Source organism: Corvus kubaryi, unplaced genomic scaffold (genome assembly GCF_017639235.1).
Source record: "Corvus kubaryi isolate FWS band 111438036 unplaced genomic scaffold, C.kubaryi_AGA036_p1.0 split1-37173, whole genome shotgun sequence".
NCBI classification, from domain to species: Eukaryota; Metazoa; Chordata; class Aves; order Passeriformes; family Corvidae; genus Corvus; species Corvus kubaryi.
The window spans coordinates 152,064-171,942 of record NW_024582074.1 but is presented as its reverse complement, the minus strand read 5'-3'; the positions used below and the strand labels follow the sequence as shown (position 1 = coordinate 171,942).

Below are 19,879 nucleotides of genomic sequence, written 5' to 3'. Positions count from 1 at the left end.
AGGATCAGGCTGGATCACAGGCTGTCACAGGACACGGCCAAAGAGCACAAGCAGACCAAGCAGGGCTGCCTGCATGACAGCACATCCCAGCTCCAGCCACCTCCGTCAGCCCGCTCCGCTGCCCTTCCCTGGCATCCCTGTCCCCAGCCTGCATGGTGCCAGCCTTCCTTCTTGCTCTGCAGCCACCATAGGCAATGGGGAGCTCAAACATTTTTCTTCTCCTCCTAGTGCTGCCCTTGATGTTCTACCTGACCCTGCACCAGGGTCTCAAAGCCTTATTTTCCTCATTTCTGAATAAAAGTAAAACCTGTCCCCTCCCAGGCCACCACGAGGTTTTGTGTAACTTCAAAACCTCCAAGCGCAGCACAATTCCTTGTTTAATTAGCTCTCCTCCTTGAGAACTCAGTATTATGCTTGTTCACCTCAATATGGTGACTTTCTTCCCCAGACTGACTGCTGTGATTTTTGGGAAAATACTCGATCTGATTCCCCAAAGCAGAGAAAATGCATCAGGACTCAAGTGCCTCACACCCTGCCCCTGTGCCACTGCCCTGCTCTCTCCCACACCTCTGTCCCTGCTCCCCCAGGTTCTGCCCCAGACACTCACCATTTTGTTGTTGATCTCATGGAAATGGATTTCACACACTTTTTCCACAATGTCTTCACTTTCAAATGTGACAAACCCAAATCCTAAAGAAAAAGCAAAACTCCCTGATCAGGTCAGAGCTCTCACAGTTTGAACCCTCTACTCACAGTCTTTTACTAGCAGGAGAAAAGTACAGTACAATCAGCCCTTTTGAAAACAGCTGTCACTCATCTTCCCTCTCCAGCAAATTCTGCTTTTATGCACAAGAACAGGACTGTCCTCTTATAGATTCTCCTCGCCTACTCATCCTGTACTTCCCACCCACTCTGACCCACCCAATTGGTCTCAAAAATAGGTTTGGTTTTTTTTTTAAACTTCGCTATTTATGAGGCAAACCACATGGCTGGTAACACTGGGGAGATCTGGGCAGATGCTCACACAAAGAGTCGGTGGGGAAACCAACAGCTGCTTGCCAGGTCATCACCACTCTCACTAAACACACCCCACCAGCAGGAACACCCTGCAGTTCCCTCGCAGGCACTGGCCATAAAGCCTCATGTGAGCAGGCACAGATCAGCATTGCAGCTGCATACAGTGAGGCAGATATAGGCACAGTGATTTGCAAAGTTTCACCGAAGTAAGGTTTTTATCTAGGGTAAGACAGGACAGCATGTTCCTGGCCCCTGGCCCACGCTCACACCTCCTTTCTCTCACCAACCCCTTTGCTGACAGTTTTGGCAAAGCCCCTTGGGTGGGCAGACTGAACTCCTCTCAGCTGACTGCAGCTGTTTCTGGAGAACTGAGGCAGGTGGGAGGATATCTTAAAGCTTGCCGTGCAAGCAAGCTGGGATTAAGCAGAGCTTTCCGCTTTCCAGAACTGGCCGATACCATGGCGCTGTAAAATAACATTTAAAAGCAGACGGGAATCCACTGCCCAAAACCCCACCTTTTCTCCACACTGCCAGAAACACCTCCCAATAAACTTCGCCATCTGTCTGTGCCCAGGTAGTTTCACAGCCTTCACCTCAACACCCACAAGCAGAGGAGTTCAGGAATTCAACAGCAAAACCCTGATGTCAAAAGCAGACCCCCACCAGGCCTGCTGTGCCCTGGGCTGAGCCCCTCACTGTTGACACAGTGGCTGGCAGCTCTCCCTGCTGCTTCCCAAACACCTAACAGCTCTAATTGGACCAGTGATTGGAAGGCACCCATGGGGGTGCCTTCCAGTCACTGGTTCCTCCATGGGTCACATGGAGGAACAGGGGTTAACACTTCTTCCCTTTCAAGATGAAGCTGGAACAACATCCTCGGACTGCCAAGGCCTGGCAGTCAGAGTAGATCTAATGGCTTTAGAAAAAAGCAAAAATCTGAAGGGCACAGAGTGTAGCAAGAGCAGAAGGGAGAGTTCCCTCACTGCTCTGGGAGCAGGGGTGCTTGGAAGTGCTTCAAACAACGGGATAGCAGCCAGCACAGGGCTGTTACTGACCCTGACTGGGAAGAGGCTGAAGCTAAGTTTGCAGGTCAAGTTGTTGCCAATAAATCTCCAAGTTGGATGCAAGTGTCAAGCCCTGCCACACCACCAGGTAGTTGGTCTGAGGACTCACCAGGAAGGCAGGGATGCCCATGGATGGGCTGGGTCCAGATAGCACAAATAGTACAGCCTTGCTCCCATCCTGTAACCAGACTCCACCAGCAGGACTCAGGTAAGAGAAGGTGACCTGGGCGCATAAGTGGGCTCCAGGCCGAGGAAGGGGTGAGAAGCAGGCACTCTTCAGGCTCTCGTGTCAGCTTTCCCAGAGCTCAGATTACTCGGGACAAGGTAAGACACACACTGCGGGCTGGAGCCACAGAGGTGAGCACACAGAGGAGGGGGCCGTCTCGTCTCACATAGCTGCAACTCGACAAGTTTACAGCACAGGAAATGCACTGGACAAAAGCTCTCTGTGCTGCAAGGGCCACTGGTAAAGGATGCAGATGCAAAAGAATGGGGTGACTAGAGGCAAGATAAAGAGCAGCTGTGACCCGCATCCCCTGCTGCTGGGATACTGACCCCTCCCTAGGCAAGGCAGGGGGCAAACCCTCTGCAGTAACCTCTCCTAGGGCCAGAAGACAGCTCTCACCTCGGTGTCGGTTCGTTGTCTTGTCAAACATCAGCATAGCATCATCCACCTGCAAAGAGAACGGCTGCAGTCAGATTATTACTGCTGCAATGAGCATCCTCCAACACAATTGTTCAGAGCTTCCTTGCCCTCCCCAAACCTGAGGGGATCAAGATGAGAAATCCTGTCCCCAAGAAGGAAACAGGGTGTGCACACATATGCACTGCACATAAGCTACTACACCAGGCACTTCCCCAAGCCACAACCAGCATGGTCCCGGTCCCTCCACCAGCCCGGGGCAGGTGCTGCCGAGCTGAGCCCCCTCAGCCCAGCCCCTGGCAACAAGCGACCCCAATTGTTTGCCTGTGGCTCCAGCCGGGGGCCAAGGAGCAGGGAGGGCATTGTTCCCAAATCCCAGCCTCAGAGGAGAAGAGAATCAAAGGGGGGCAGAGAAGCAAAGCTGGAGAGGGGAGAGGAATAAGGGGCCTCCCAACGGCAGGGGAAGCAGAGGTCTTAGACAACACAGCCTGCCTGGGAAAGCTGGGAAGCACCCCCACCCCCGAGGAGCCTTTCCTCTAAGTGAGGTTTCCCACTGCTAGAGGCTGTAATTAGAGCAAATTTACTGCAAGGCCTGAGCGGGGCTGCCTTCCCGGGGGGAGGGGCGGCCGGATCCCATCCCCCAGCCGGCCTGGGGCTGCTCTCCTTCCCGGCACATCGCCGCCTGGTGCCACTTTTCCCCCCATCTCCCCGTGGGTGTTGCCTTGCCGAGCTGCATCCGCTCCACAGGTCAGCCCGAGCAGGGTTAAAAAATACACTTCAATCCCCTCCGTGTAAGCCCCAGTGTAAACCTGTCCCACTGACCCATCCCTCCTCTAATACCACTGCCTTAATCCGATTATGAAACTGGACGTGCAAGTGCTCAGGGGAGGTGGCAGCAGTCTCTGGCCAGCAGCTGCCCTGGCCCTCCTCCTTCTCCATGTGAGACAGCCGTTCTCCGAGCAGCAAGCCCTGCACGCCCAACTCCACAGGATTACTCCCTTGCCTCGCCCAGGGAAGTATCTGTATTGCTACCTCCTCCTGAACAGTCACTGGAGAGGGCAGAGTACTGCCCATGCCCTGGCACAGGCAGCCACGGGCTTTGCCAATAGAGAGCCCACAGCCCCAGCCAGGAAAGGGAGAGGGTCCTACCCTCAGCCCCCCAGGACAACACAGGACACCCAGCTCCACCTCACGGCCAGATGGATGGAAGGAGCCTTACTGCCATTTCCAGTACCATCATAAGCAGACAGAGATCATATTTGATGCTCTTGGCCTTGTCTAACACATCCACTCCAGGTGACAACAAACAACCTGGCTCCCGCTCATCTCACCCGCTTACCATTCTGGCTCAGCCTTCCTCAGCCAAGTAAACAAACACCTGAGAAACATGCCAAGCATCCAGGCTGGAGCCACAGGGGACATAAGCCTTGACACAGACCCGAAGCAACTCCTCAGCAACTTCCCAGGACACACAGTTAGGGAAATGGGCACTGAGGGCAGCTCCTCACACTGTCATTCCCCATTGCCACTTGTTCCTGCATCTGCACCATCTCCCTTCATGGTACAACACAATTGTGATGTGCTGGAGGGAAACCCGATGTGGTTGAAAAATAGTTCAAGAGGTTTTATTATCTGGTTTTGTTCATTTTAAAATCTAGATCCATTCCCCCATCCAGTTCACAAGAAGGCTGGAGAAATAGCTGTTCTCCTCCCCACTGGGACAAAGCTGTGACAAAGGCACTCTGAGGCAGTGCCACTCCCAACTCAGGTAGCTGGAGACCACAAACCCATCACAAGGAGAGATGGGCACAAGAAAAAAAAAGTGTCAACGAGCACACGCCCACTGCTAACTTACTCTGCCAGACCAGCCCTCCTCTCTGCAGAGCCTGGGAAGCAGGAGCAACTGCAAGTGGCAGAGCCCAGTGCACATCCACACAAACCCATGGCACAGAAATATCCCAGGCAATGGCCGGGCACTGCCACAGCACTCAAGCACTCAGACAGTGTATCTGCAACTGCTTCATCCCAAACCACACCTCATGTTGTGAGGAGAGCTGTAGCCTTCATTCTTCTGAGCTTTTTCCTACAGCTCTGCTTTGAGATCAGGTGTCTACCCAGCACCCCAAAATGAACTTGCCTTGCAAAAACGTATTTATTTTAACACATGTACTCTATTTGACAGCTGTTTCCTGCTAAAAACTAAATCTTATACAGATATATAAGTGTGTGTGTGTGTGTATATATATATAGGTGTATATATATATATATATAGGTGTATATACATATATTTAATTCCGGGGCTTCAACTCTGTGTATGGCTATAACTGATGTATTTTATTGCCATTAAAACCTACACATGACCATCTTTATGTCGCTTTTCAAGGCAACCTGAGAGCTGAGCTGGGTGGTCTCAGCACACACCTGTGAGGTAAAGCAGGGCCCAGATCCCCCCTAACTCTTGCTACAGGGGATACATCTCATACCACACACAACCTGGGCAGACCCTCGAACTGAGGGACCACAGCCAGCACCCACCAAAGCTGTGCCTGCACTGACTCTACAACCACCACCAGCCATAACTGGGCAGCTATTGTGGTGGTGAAGCACAGCCCCCCCTTCTTCCCTCCCCCCCCACCACCGCCGCGTTGGGCCTTTCCTGGCTGGGTTGCGCCGGGCCCCAACAAAGGCGGCCGCCGGCGGGGCTGTTGCGATGGCAACGCGGCCGCCATGGCAGCTGGGGCCCGGATTAGCGGCTCACAAAGCCGCCCCGCAGCGCTCGGTGCCCGCGGCCTGTGATGGGCTGCGGGAGAGCACCCAACGGGGGCCTCCAGCACCCCAGCACAGGCAAATCGGCATTCTCGAGGGATTCATCGCGTCGTTCCAATCCCGCTGCTGTGTGCAGGGACACCTTCCACCAGGTTGCTGCAAGCCCCATCCTACCTGACCTTGAACACTGGGATGGGGCAGCCACAGGTCCTCTGCGCAACCTGTGGCACGGCCTCACGAACTTCACAGGGTAGAACTTTATCCTAAGATCCAATCTAAATCTACTCTCTTTCAGTTTGAAGCCATTCCCCCTTGTCCTGTCACTAAGTGCCCTTGTAAATGATCACCCCCAGGAACCTGGTACCTGGAGCTAGAGGAATCGAGACAGGATGACTTGGTGCTCCCTGCTCTCTCCTCTCTACACCCTAAGTGTTTCTATACGTCCCCTAGATAAGAAGGAAAAAACGAGGAGTGATTTTATTTACATGCTTTCTGTCTGGGCTAAAATGTATTTTTCAAAAGCATCTATCCTAATTTAAAGGCCTTAAGTGATGGCAAATCTAAGACACACTCAGGCTTGTGGCCTGAGGGTTACCTACAAACCTTCATGCAAAAGCCATCCAGCAGCCTGACCTCCCCTGTCCTCAGAAACAAAGCATGATCTCCCCCTGAAGCCAAGATCCAAACTGAGCTTGCCACTGGATTCTCAACCATTGACTACAAATCACCCCTGGGACCCTGCCACCGTGAGCTTGAGGAATCAAGACAGGATGACTTGCTCTTCTCAGCTCTCTTCTCTCTAGGTCCTAAGTGTTTCCATGCCTTTCCTGGACAGGCAGGAGGAAAGAGGAGCAACTTTTCTCCTGCCAGGTGCTAAAAAGCTGTGGAGCCACTTGGAAGAAGGGTGAACAGAGTTACAAAGCCCTTTCCTCAGAGGGCAAGTCCCCTGAAGAAATGCTTTAAAGGGGCATCCTTAACAGTTCCTTTTCACACAGTCCCAATGCAATTCCAGAAGCAGCACCGGACCCAAATGACCTGGAAAGTCTGTCTGAAAAAACATTTTCTGAGATGAGGATACCACCACGACTGAAGCTTCAGCACCTCTCACTTAAAGGTGCCATAATCGTAAATGATCCATGCAGCCTCAGCCAAAATACCTGGGGTTTTTCATGGGTTTAATCCCAGTCTAATATCTTTCAATTTTCCTGTTTCATTCCTAGTTATCTGCTATGGGGGAAGCCAATGACATCCTCAAGCAGATTTAAAAATTAATGATTTCCAATACCAGTTTGATCAGAAATGTTGGATGCACTTTCACAAGGGTAGATTTTGAAAGTTGTAAATATTCAAAGTGTTTGTGGAGATGCACATCTTCCACCTGAACTGCAAATAAAAATGGCTGAGCTGGTCCTAGAAGGAATCATGGCAACATACTTGTAGTAAAGTCAGGCAGAAAAATAGTAACTGTTGAGACAACTTCCATACGGAAAATATAAACCAAATTATCTAGAAACCACTCAGCCATCCTGTCAAGAGACACATAGCATTAACACCCCTGTGTGGTTCTCCCAGCTACACCAACAGGACAGGCCAGTTCCAGGGAGGAGGATGCATGGACAGAGAGCCTGGCTCCTAGGAGCAGGTGTCCTGTGCCATTAAGACCCTTCTTACCCCACTCTGCTGACCACTCTCAGAACTCTGGGAATGAGACTTGGCCAAGGGGACAGAGCCTGCTCCATGCCACAGGTGAGCAGAACAGCCTGTCCAGGTGTTCCTGCCTGCTCTCACACAGGCATCCGGCAAATATCAGATGAACCCCAGAATGACCATTACTGCTACAGTGTTTTCGGCTATGTGCCTGCCAGATGCAGAGCACAGAGAACCCTTTGTTCCAGAGGCATTGTTACCACAGGCCAAACTGCCTACTGCCACAAGAGAGGTGATCAGATTCCCCTTCTCCTCCCCTCCCCATCTGTTCATGGCAACCATGTTAAGTGTGAGAATTTACATAAATTGCCCTCTGATCTGTGGAAGAAAATCCAAAATCCAGTTTGGAAATCCATAGCAGGTTGACAAGTAGCTTTGATCCCTGAAATTTCCAGAGAGGAGCAGATTAAGGATTAATTAATTAACATTCTCCCAATCCAAAGTGAGGAAAATCATGCCCATTGTATGCACAGAAACAAGTCTTCCTTGAAAGACATTTGCCATCAGTATCTGAAGGGTCTCCCATTAGTCAGCACAGAAAACTCATTTCATACACCCAAATCAACCACCCCATTTTTCTGGCAGGAGTACATGAATACGCATTTGTAACAGACCTACAAACCCTCATCAGATCCAGCACCTCAGATACTGTGATTTTCTCTCATTGGAACAGTAAATGCCATCACCCCAATGAGATCTCAGGACCTCTCAGGCAAAGGGTCCAGAATTTGGATGAAGTATTAGATGGCAGCCCAAAGGTCAGAACCCCCCTCAGACCTTAGATCTTTTTTCTTGTTTGCTTCCAGGGTATTTTTAGAGAGGAAACCTCTGGGCAAGAGCTGCCTCAGAGAGAGGCCAAGCTTTCATGACCGACTCATCCACACACAATTACCTCAGGCCCATCGAGAGATGTAGACTGGTTTTAAGCACTTTCCAAGCACCCTTGGTGCTACAACTGATTAGTGAGTCATGCAAAGACGTCATTGTGAATGTATTTCCTGCACTGCTGCTTCACCAAATGCAAAAGCATACAACAAAACCATGAGTTCAAACACCTGATTCGGGTGCAGGCCCCCATTTCTTCCAGGACCTCTGCACTTCCAATTTCCGTAAAGATCAGCTTCTCTCCTGATGACAAGCGAAAGATTGGCTGCACCAAGTTAGAGCAGAGCTCTGCCTTGCCCAAAACCTCCCAAGATATCAACCAACAACAGACAACTTTGGAAGAACATAAAGATAAGGCAAGAATATTACCGTAGATCCCAGAACACTATCCCCTTCCAAGCTATTTGTGATTTGGAGATTTTCTGAATTCAAAGGGGTGTCTGTGTATGTTAAAAGACCTTCCATGAATTTGCCCAAACATTTTGGAGCTTATGTAAATTTTAGCAACAACATCCTGTGGCAAAGATTTCACAGTTTATATATGCTCCATGAGAAAAAGACTATTTGTTCTAAGCCTTCTCCTACCTTGCAATTTATATGACTTTCTCTACCACAAAACTTCATCAGACCAACTCTTGCATTAGAAAGATGATCAGAGTTTTTTTCAGTTTTGATTTGAAACAAATAACCTTTCTTACAAGATCAGAGACCCAACAGTCCAAAGAAATTACTCTGACGGACAATCCCTTTTCCTCCCCAAAAATAATACAGAACAACTTGTTCCCATAGGTCAAAGTAGAAAAGGAGAAATCTGCAACTTGAGCTCCTCTGGCATTTTCATACATGTTGAACTAGACAGAGGACTAGCTGTGCCTGAGGTGGTAGGTGCAAGACACCTTCCTCCTCTCTTTGTGTTGCAGGTTTCAGTGAGGGTGGTAGCCTGAATCTAGAGAAGCTGTTGAAATAATTCCTTGTGCTGTCTAAAGATGTTCAACACCATCCAACTTAAGCCAAACTACTTGGCTACACATACTGTGAATGAAAGTCTTTCCAGGACTTCTGCCCTACAGTTGAAAAAATAATCTCCTTTAGAAAGCATGTGCATGGCCTGAGCTTGCATCTCAGAGAGATTCAAGTTTTGGAACCAGAGAAGTGTTTCCTAGAGATCCCACTATGTTCAAAGTCCTTGCAGCTGCACCTGACAAACCACAGCCAGCTTGAGGTCACTTCTCAGTCTCTCTCCCTGTACTAAAAAAAAAACCTTTGTATTTTCTTTCTCAGGAAAACAGTAGCCCTAGTATTTTAGTCAGAGTTTTGGACGGGAAAAAAAACCCAAAATGATTCTTCTTAGAAGCAGAGACTCTCACACTGTATTTGGGATCTTCTTTGAAGCTTCACCTTTTGTGCCTGTTAAAATCAAGTATTTTGATATGAAGAACTGGGGTACCAGCCTCTCCCTTTCTTGCTTTATCACTAAGTAATACTTATGGGTTTCTTTTTCACACATTTTCACCCTTCTTTTGCCACTTCCATTTTACAAAGTTGAGAGAAGGTTTTGGACACAGCAAAGAAAGAAAACAAAACGAAACAAAAATAGGAGAAAAAGCAGAAATGCCAAAATGGAAAAATCAGATTTGGGAATTTTGTCTAATGAAATAAAAAACCATTTCCTTTGCAGCCCAACTAAACTTCCATTTTTTCCTGCTAATGGACGTAGGAGGTTCTGACCTGACACAAACCACCTTGGTAGACATGTGAGCTGCAGTTCACGGATTTGAACTGGAGAGAACATTATGATAATCTAATTTGACCTCATCTGTTCTGCAGGCCATAGCACTTCCTCTTGTAATTCCTTCAGCATGTACATGCTTTCTGTCTGGGCTAAAATGTATTTTTCAAAAGCATCTATCCTAATTTAAAGGCCTTAAGTGGTGGCAGATTATCTAAGACACACTCAGGCTTGTGGCCTGAGGGTTACCTACAAACCTTCATGCAAAAGCCATCCAGCAGCCTGACCTCCCCTGTCCTCAGAAACAAAGCATGATCTCCCCCTGAAGCCAAGATCCAAACTGAGCTTGCCACTGGATTCTCAACCATTGACTACAAATCACCCCTGGGACCCTGCCACCGTGAGCTTGAGGAATCAAGACAGGATGACTTGCTCCTCTCAGCTCTCTTCTCTCTAGGTCCTAAGTGTTTCCATGCCTTTCCTGGACAGGCAGGAGGAAAGAGGAGCAATTTTTCTCCTGCCAGGTGCTAAAAAGCTGTGGAGCCACTTGGAAGAAGGGTGAACAGAGTTACAAAGCCCTTTCCTCAGAGGGCAAGTCCCCTGAAGAAATGCTTTAAAGGGGCATCCTTAACAGTTCCTTTTCACACAGTCCCAATGCAATTCCAGAAGCAGTACCGGACCCAAATGACCTGGAAAGTCTGTCTGAAAAAACATTTTCTGAGATGAGGATACCACCACGACTGGAGCTTCAGCACCTCTCACTTAAAGATGCCATGAATCGAAGAGATGAAGACCATTCATGGTGTCTGGGACACCCATAAAGGCAGGATTCTGGGAGACCTCGTAAACCTGGGAGGCCCCAGCACATCATAGAGAGCCACCAAAAGAGACTGTATCAAAATCATATTTTCCATGAGTCACACCTGAAATTGAAGGCAACAGGCTTTTCTTAGCCCTACAAACCATACATTGGCACATTCAGAGCTCAGAAACCTAGAGCTGAAGGCTACAGGGGCTTTCCTCTGAAACGCACTTTCCCGCTGATCCTGCTCATCAGCCATACTGAGCTATCTACTGGGGAGAATCTCTCGGGAAACAGTTCTCCTGGCCATGGGTGAATTATTTGAGGCTTAGCCTGGAAGATGGCTACAGGCCAGGAATGATGCTTTACACAAGAGCTCTGAGGAGTCTCTCATCTGAAGTGAACAGATGAGTCAGAAAACTCCCCCAAAACCATCAAGTCAATCTGACCAGCCCTAACCTCTCCCCATGAAAACTCCCCAGAGCCAAGGGGACAGCTGCTCCGGCCTCATGCAGGCTTGGAGCACTGGATGTTGTCTGGGACACTGGTTCTTCGGAAATGAATCGCACCGAGCTATGTAGAACTCTCCCCTCTGCCCACTCCAGAGAACAGTCTCACACAACCAGTCCTTGCCAGTCTCCTGATGTCAGGACACCTCTCAGCACACAACCATTAAACAAGAGAAACATAACAGGACAACACCCCAAAAGAGCTGAAAAGGGCTGCTCAGACTAGAGCACCTGTAACTGCCTGTAAACTGAATACTCCATGACATGCTTCTTCTTTGAATTAGCAGGGATACAGTCAAGATTAAAAGGGGATTATGCCCAAGGCATTTTGTTTTCCTATCAAACACACCCATCAGCAGCATAGGAGAACTTGCAAGTCAAACAACCTTTAGACTGCACAGACACATGCAGTAGCACCCTCAAGGATGCTACCACTTGTGTCTTGGGGACACAAGAGAATTTGCTTATTTCTTATAGAAAATGAAACCACACAGAGCTAACAACTGGCAAACATGGGGATATCTGACCACTTCCTCTTAGGAGTGAACTTTGCACACGAGGACGTGCAAATTTGGCTTCAGAAGCTGAACAAAGGTTCTGAGCAGATACTTGTCCCAAACTTTCTGCCCAAAAGTTTCAGCAATATGGCAAATCTGGTTACAAAACTCCTTTTCCTTTCACTAATTAATGTGCCTTAACATAACATCACCCTTTTGCAGAAAATTTCAAAAGAACATAAATACCAAGCCTTCATCCCCACACTGCAGTGCTTATGGTACTTCCCTCCATGTCCATGATGCTATCAGCAATGTTCTGGCCAGGTTACCACCCACCCACCAAACCATGTTCTTCCCTCCTAACTGGGCAGGAAGGTCCCAACAGCTTCAGAATCCAACACTTCCTGCCCCAAAGAGCAAACCCATGCACACCACCACTGAACAACAGTGAAACAGTCACAAAGTCCTGCCACAGAGGTGACCACACTCAGCACTTGGGTACAATGATCCCCTTCAGTTCCTAATCCCATTAAAAATCTCGGGATCCTTCAGTCTAATACTGCTGATATTGCTCCTGGGGATGCTGACAACCTCCTCAGCTGAAAGGTCACAACTGAGCCCCCTTCAATCCTCAGATTTGGTCCAGTCTCACAATTCACACACCTGGCTGTCATGGACCATGGCACAAGCGACTTCCAGCCACAGTAGCCCACCCTTCCCTGAGCCACCTGCCACAGAAGAGCCAGACCAACACAAGGGACAGCCTTAGTGCCAAACTTTCTTCAGCTGTACAAAACTTACAGCACCACTTGCCCAAGACTCAGCAGGAGAAGTTTCAGGACCAAAACACTTATTTTTAAGAAAGGATTATTGAAAGATCAATCACAAGGTTTTGAGTTAGAAACAGGCCAAAATCAGAGGTTTGATAAAGCAGCCACTCCGTTAGGAGTGTCTACAAACCTTCCTCCAGCATTTGAACAAACTGCAAATCTGTGAGCCACAAGATGCTTCTGGATAGGGAAAAACTGGAAAACCATTTCCCATAGCCGAGGTCCTAGCAACTCTGGGAACAAGGATAAACTCTGTTTCAAATCATCACAGGGCAGGAGTCACTGGCTGTAACCCCTACAAGGACATTACAACTAGCCAGCGTCCGTAACTGACCTTCAATCTACTTAACCCTTGCAAAAGACTCAAGCTTCTAATCCCGCCACAACAAAAGTTCAGAAAAACTCCTTTTGCCCCAGAAGCAACAGCTTTGATCCAACACCACTCAAGAGACTTACCTTCCCAAACTGCTCAAAATACTGTTTCACATCCTCCACAGTAGTGTTCACAGACAGACCACCCACAAATATCTTCTTCGTTCGGGTCACCATCTGGAAAAGGGAAGGACAGAAATTCACCAAGTAAACCCAGAGTGAGCAGAGAACGAGACTCAAAAGGCCACTAACTCCCCTCTGCTGCTGGGAAGCATTTTTTCCTTCGCTCCACTTGAGCTTCCACCTTCTTGAAGCCCTCTGGCCAAACATGGCTGGCAGGTCTATCCCACACCACATTCATGCTCTTGCCCTCACAGATCCCATCAAATGTGCCAGCACCCAGCCACCACCTCCTTGTCAGACAATTACCAGCCTCTCCCCTCACCAACCTGCCACCGCTCCCTTGGCACTGTGACACCACCCCAAATGCATAGGGCACAGCTGTCCCCTCCCCAGCCCTGCCACTTTGCACAGCCAGCCTCCTCCAGGCAACCCCAGAGGTACCTGCTCTGCTCCCAGGGTGGCAGGAGGCCTGCCAGCACAGGCAGGTTCCCTAGGCTCTGCCCTCCTACCCCACAAATTGCACAGCATTCCAGTCTGAAATGGAATAAGCCTCATTTCACTACCATTTCCCAGTCACTTAAATGGAGCCCAGTCAACACCCAGTTAAATCACTTTTGCCTCTGCAAGAAGGCAAAGACAAGATCCTTCTGCCACTTCTCACTGATACAGCTGGGACGAGGAAGAAAACTAACTACCCTGAGAGGGGCCATGGCTGCTCGGCTGAGGCACACCGACATCCTTTGAACCAGCTCTCCAGCTGCATCCTCCCCTTAGCTGCTTGGCTACACCCCTGCTCTTAGAGGAACACATGGTCCTAATTACCCCAAGGAGCATAGGGCTAATCCGCAGCAATTCCCTGGCTTGGAGAGCAGCCCGTTCTAACACTAAAGCACCTTCTGTCACCAAACTGCTTAATGGAATTAACCCAATTCCTACCATGTGCTTCCTGGCTCCAGTTACTTGGGATACCTGCTCACCAATTGTTCTCAGTGCCTGAACCCCTTACTTCCCTCCCAGCACCAGTCTCCTTTTCCCTCTCTGCTTCTCAACACAACTTCTCCCCAGCTCTTTCACCCATAACAGCACTTGGAATACACCTAAAACTTTAAACTTTAAAACTCACATCCAAGAGCCAAGTTAAAGGAAGACCCAAAGCCTAAAGGCAGTCTCCAGCCTGCTGCTGGCTCCTCAGCTAAAAGTTTCTAGCTGCACACCTGGAAGAAGTTCCTGCCACTGCGCATTTTAATGCCAGAGCCTCTTGCAGGTTAAGATCCAACACCAAACTCCTTTTGCCTTTTCCAGTGCTGAAGCACACAAGGATATTTCACAAAACGAAATCCTTCTCCCCTTCCCTGCCACACACCTACTTATCACACACAGGTGCACACACACAACATTCTTCCACCTGTGTCACATCACAGCATGGAGCTGTTCCACATCTCCTAAGGCCTGGAACTTCCAACCATTGTCTGCAATTTCAGAAGGACTAAGTTCACCCTGGGCAGCATTTAATCCACCAGCTCTATCTAGTGCATCCTGAAGTACAACCAAGGGGCCTCCTGGTTCCTTCAGCGCCATGCAAACTCCCAGCACTGTGCTCCAGGTGAGTCCTGAGCAAACCCCAGCGAGCAACTTCGTTGCATGCACTGGCCACCTTGCTCAGAAGGACAAGGTTCACCACCACAATTTTTCCCTTTGGGGCACAAGGGCTGCCCCCAGTGCTTACCTTGGGCTGTGCTCGGCGAGGGAATGCTACCTTCGGGTCAATCTGAAAGAGATGTGAGGAAGAACAGGTGAATACACTTTTCCTGCCTATTTACAGACAAGAGTTTCCTCCATGTGTGCAGCTGTCTCTGCCCATGTGGCACCTTGCCAAAAACCCAAAGAATCTACCTGAGGTGCATAAAATGAAGCTAGCTGCAGACATCTTTCTGTCTTGGTAAGGTGTAATCCAGGGAGACTACAAGTCCCAGCATGCAGTGGTCCATCTCCAGCTGAGCACTGGGCAGATGCACTGAGAGCCCATCACATGCTGGGATTAACAGGCTGGGCTGCACCCTCTGGCTCGGCCTGCCCCTAGGTGCCTTGCATCACCAGCCTCATATTAAAAGTGGTTTCTTTTGCCTTTTTGCTCTCACCCTTCACTCTGCCTACAAGTACAGAGCTCACCTGGGTAGCAAGGAGACAGAAAAGAAGCAGCGCACAAACCCCCAAACGTTTCATCCCTTCAAACACAGACTGAAGCAATAAAAGAGCAGACAGGATGGCACAAATTAACCCGAGGAGCCCAGGCCCCCTGTCTGCAGAGGCTGCAGCCGCAGGGATCGTGCTGCCCCTCTCCCCAGGCCGCGCTGCACACAAAGCCGCAATGTCTCCCTCCCTCCCTCTGCGGGCTGAGCCTAGCCTCCATTATGCCTGTTCAGCTTCCCTGTAAACCTGCTGCCGGCTGGAGCAGCCAGGTCCCAAGCCGCCATCCAGGTGCCACACGTTCTGCTGGGCTCAGCACGGATGAGCGTGTGCCTACACTGGCCTCACACCACCACCAGCACCACCACAAAAGCTGGGACAACACTAATGCAGCTGCAAGCCAAACACCCACAAAGCCTTCTCTCCTCCTCAGCCACCACCTCTTTCTTTATAGCCTATTTTTACAGCAACTCCTGTAAAGTTACATCACATCGGGGATGATCCAGACCTACAAATCAGCTTACAAAGACCTGTGGTAAAGGCAGGTTTGGCTCATCCCTGCACTTGGACAGGCTGCAGCTGGGAGGGCAGCCTGAAGCCGTTGTCCCATCAGCCCAGCAGCTCCAACAGCCCAAAAGGAAGCTGTGTTTCTCCAGCTCCTCTCACTGCTTTGTTCAGCTTTCCAGCCTGGCTGCCCTCCTGTCCCGCATCCTTTTACTTGTCTCACAGCCACGGAGCTTGGCCCCCCCTGCGCCCTTCCACCAGCTTCTCTCCCTGCCTTCCGCACCTCCATCCTGACTCACAGCTTACAACTTAAATAAACTCAGCATGTAGGTAAACAGAGGCAAAAGTGAAGAGCACAAATAAACTCAAAAATAAACCTTCCTCCCCAAGCTCCAAGCGCCAGCTGATTAGCATACCCTCCAGTGCCTCCCTCGGGCATCAGAACCATCCAGGCCCTCCCCTCCCCACACACACACACCCCCACTGCTTCCTGGCTAGTGCAGACACCCACAGCGAATTCTGAGGATGGGGGACGGCAGGAGACCAGGAGGTTGATGGCAGATAATAAGCAAAAACAATAACCTACTGTCTTTTACTTCTCAGTCAGTGTCATTCAGCTCCTGCCAATAAGATGCTTTCATACTCAGCAATGCTAAGCTCAGCTTCATTTTCTCATTACCCTGAGTGTGATCAACTGGGCAGAGATAACATGTCCTCCTGGCTGAAGAGAGCAGGCAGTCATTTCACAAATTCTTCTGCACAACCAGCTATTGTTGCAGGTAGAGGGAGGCTGGGGTGACCGACTGCAAGCGCAGCCCTGGGAACATGCAGAGGGGAGTGAGTTTGGTGCCAGACTCAAGTTACTCAAACCGGACTGCTCCTTGGTGGCTGGAGTCTTTCCTAATTAAAGCAAAAGCACTGGTACCTTATTCCCTCACTTCTGGTGTTAAAACAAATAGCCCTGGAGGAGTTGTGTTTCAGTGTCACCCACTGACGTAATGGATCCTTTTTACAAACCCAGATAGAAATCTGCTAAGAGCATTCAGAACTGCTCAGATTGTATCCAAAAAACAAAACTCCAGATCAGGCTGCTGTGAATGGAAGTTACCTGAGCTCAAACTGCTTCCAGTTCACCCCACAAGGCTTTGGGGATGAGGAATCCCACTGATGTCGCAAGTGTATCAACAGGCCAGCCAGGTCCCGGGGGCCACCTACAGCCCCATTTCATAGCTCAGGTCGCGTAACTCCTGTCTTAGTCCAGCTGCTATCAGTGTTCCAAAGCACAGGGAGGGCTGGGAAGGACCTGTGAGACATCAGGTCCGAGTTTGTTCGTTCATTGTACCTCTGCCACTACCTCCGCCCTGCTGGTCTGCACTGCCAGGGAGCTGCAGATCACTCCATCCACCACAAAAGACAAACCCAGCAAAAAAACTCAATGACAGCAACAAAGAAATGATGGGGTGACCCAGCACTGCCAAGTGCTCTTCCCAGAGCATGTAAAGAAGCAGCTCAAGACAGCAACCAGCTGCAGCTCTAAAAAGTCACGCAAATCTTTTACCTTGAGAATGCTGTAAAGCCAATTCTCATATCAAGTATTTTCAAAAATAACCCTGTAGTCTGCTGCTATCCAGCTTACAAAAAAGAGGAGTCTGAAAAGGACAAGGCTGTCCCGAAGAATCAGGCCAACTGCCTTCATTAGGGTAGGAAGAATCAGAAAACAATGAAGCAACAAGTTGAGCAGACACTGTCTATCAAATGCTGTTTGCCAGGAGACACCAAGCCTCAAGAAAAGGCTGTCCTTACAGGACACCAGGCCTTTTTCTGCAAAGTTTCATAAAGCTCTAAATTAAGATTTAGATGAGCTTGTGTCATTTAACCCATGACTCACAGCAGAGCCTTTCAGCTCAGCAGGGAAAAAGCATATGGAGGTTCCATGTGCTAACACAAGACCAACCTCTCATGAGGCAAAACACCCCAAAACATCTGAACCAGCTGAAAACAGCACTAAATAAAAAACGAGAATGAAGGGGGGAAGGATCAAAGTTCCTAACAAAGGAGGGGCCTGGCGAAACTGTCCCCATTCTCCGTGCCGTGCCGGCCGGGCAAGCGGGCCAGATGCAGCAGGGAATTTCAATGGCTGGCCGGTCCCCACGTGCCCTGCGCCATGAGGCCCTTCTGTTCTCCTGCAGTGCCCACCATCCCTCCCCGCCTTCATGGGCTGCACTGTGGGCTGCAGAGTGCCTTCGCACAGCCAGCAGCGGCAGCTTGGGGAGAAGAATAGACACCATGGGTTTCAGCTCACTCCTAGCCACGAAACACTTCCAGGATTAGTGCTACAACAGACATCCATCACTTGCCTTTCCAAGAGGCGTCTACGCCAGCCTACAGACTCACAACAGGACTAGCTGATCAGACACTGTGTTTACACAGGCTAGTAAAAAAAATAAAGAGAAAAAAGAAAACCCTGGGTCCTCCTCAAAAGACTTTACTGTAAATCCCCCTCAGAGAAAAACTCACTTTACATCACTCCTGGAAGGAGGAGAGCTAGGAATCCTGGGGACCCAGACTCAGTCAGGAAGGCTGGGGTAGGTTTAACCAGGAGCTCCCGTGGGGAGGAAGGACCTGTGCACATCAAAGGGAGTGATCCAGGCAGTTAAACAGGAACAGACATAAATCTTGCTGCAACTCATGCCGTAAACCCTAAGAAAGAGGGTCTTACTCTCCCGCCCTCTCCTTCTGCCAAGATAAAGGCTAGGACGCCTGGGCCATGCACTGTAAGAAATAAAGCTGTGCATTTGGACTCCTCAGCAGCCCTCGCCTGGAGCCAGAACATGTCCCCTCACCATGCCATCCCCTTGCAGCCCCTGCCACTCCCCCATCCCTACCTTCACCCCAGGGCATCAATAAGGAAAAGGAATTCAGTGGAAGGCAAGTCACTAAAACTAAAGAGAAGGGACCTCCCACTCAGACATCTCCCCCCCCACCCCTCGAAACAGCCTGCACATCTCCTGAGTGCCACAAATTCACAAGGCAGGACCCACCATGTTATGCCACTAGTCCAGTGAGCCACCAAATCTTTCTGCTGGCCCAGCTGGGGCTCCTCATCACCCCAACTTGCAGAATGAGGGCTGGAGCCACAGCCACTCCAAGAGGCTGGTGGTGGCCCACATAGGCAGGCACTGATCACACTCGGAGACAATAAAGTCCTGAACCTCCATGACTGTTGCAAAAACTTTGCCTGGGGAAACCACAAGAGAGTCTCTAGGGTGCACAGCATGAAGGCTCTCTGCCGGGAAGGGGGGGCACAGGCCACCATGGCCAGGGAAGCAGGGCCTGGGCGCCAGGGAACAGCACCCCTGAGAAGTGATCAGTGCTCGGCAGCACACAGGATGAAAGGGCGGCTTCCCTCTCTCCAAACGCAGCCACATCTTATTTCCCAGGACAAATCCTCATCCCAAATGTGCTCAGGTGACCCAGCTTCGAGAGGGCTAGAGTCACCGCCCAGATGGGCCTTACAACCAACGGGTGAGAGGAAAACCATCACCAGGATCTACAGACCCACACCAGGAATCGGCACACGGTGAGCCCACTGCTTGGGCGGCAGCTAGGCTACCCGCCGGCAAGCGGCACAGAGAAGGGAACCATCGATCCGTATCAGGAATCGATAGTTTACAACCTCTAACTGGAAATCAAACACTACAGTCGTCGGCTGCTCTGAGCACAGCCGCTCCGCCGGCAAATACACCCCTGAGATGAGAGAAGTCATCTCACCGTCTTGGAGTCCAGTTCATGTCTGGATTGGGCCAGGACCTTGTCGACGCCAGCCTGGTCCATGAACGTGACGAACCCGAAGCCCCTGAGCCCCGCAGCCCGGGCAGAAGAGGGGATGCGGAGAGAAGAGAGAAAGTTGGTTAAAGTGGCGGCCGGGCCGCGGCAGGGTCAAAGGGAGGCGCGGGCCCGGCCTCTCACCTGGATCTCTTTGTCAGCGGGTCCCGCATCACCAGGCACTCCTTCACCTCGCCGAACTGGCTGAAGTACTCCCGCAAGCCCTCTGCAAGCACAGCATCCACCGTGGATGTCCCGTCCCGTCCTGGTCCGGCCCGGCCCGGCGCCGCCACCCCCCCCGCCCCGGCTCAGCCCCAGCTCCACCACCCCCAGCCCCAGCGGCAGGTGCGGGGCACCGCGGCGCTCACCTTGCGTGGTCTGCCAACTCAGTCCCCCGATGAACATTTTGCTGCGGGAGG

General features: G+C 50.3%; 1 protein-coding gene across 2 annotated transcripts in view; it reads right to left on the bottom strand.

Annotated features, from left to right (window-relative positions):
• The window catches only part of MSI1 (musashi RNA binding protein 1), a 30,566-nt gene that overhangs the window by 10,105 nt on the left and 582 nt on the right, over window positions 1-19,879 (bottom strand). For both annotated transcript variants that reach the window (XM_042053914.1, XM_042053915.1), the window contains exons 2-8: window positions 19,829-19,869; window positions 19,605-19,686; window positions 19,407-19,491; window positions 14,671-14,712; window positions 12,906-12,998; window positions 2,707-2,755; window positions 608-690 (exon numbers count right to left, since the gene is read on the bottom strand). In XM_042053914.1, coding sequence (XP_041909848.1) covers window positions 608-690; window positions 2,707-2,755; window positions 12,906-12,998; window positions 14,671-14,712; window positions 19,407-19,491; window positions 19,605-19,686; window positions 19,829-19,869 — 475 coding nt within the window. The remainder of the gene's footprint in view (window positions 1-607; window positions 691-2,706; window positions 2,756-12,905; window positions 12,999-14,670; window positions 14,713-19,406; window positions 19,492-19,604; window positions 19,687-19,828; window positions 19,870-19,879) is intronic.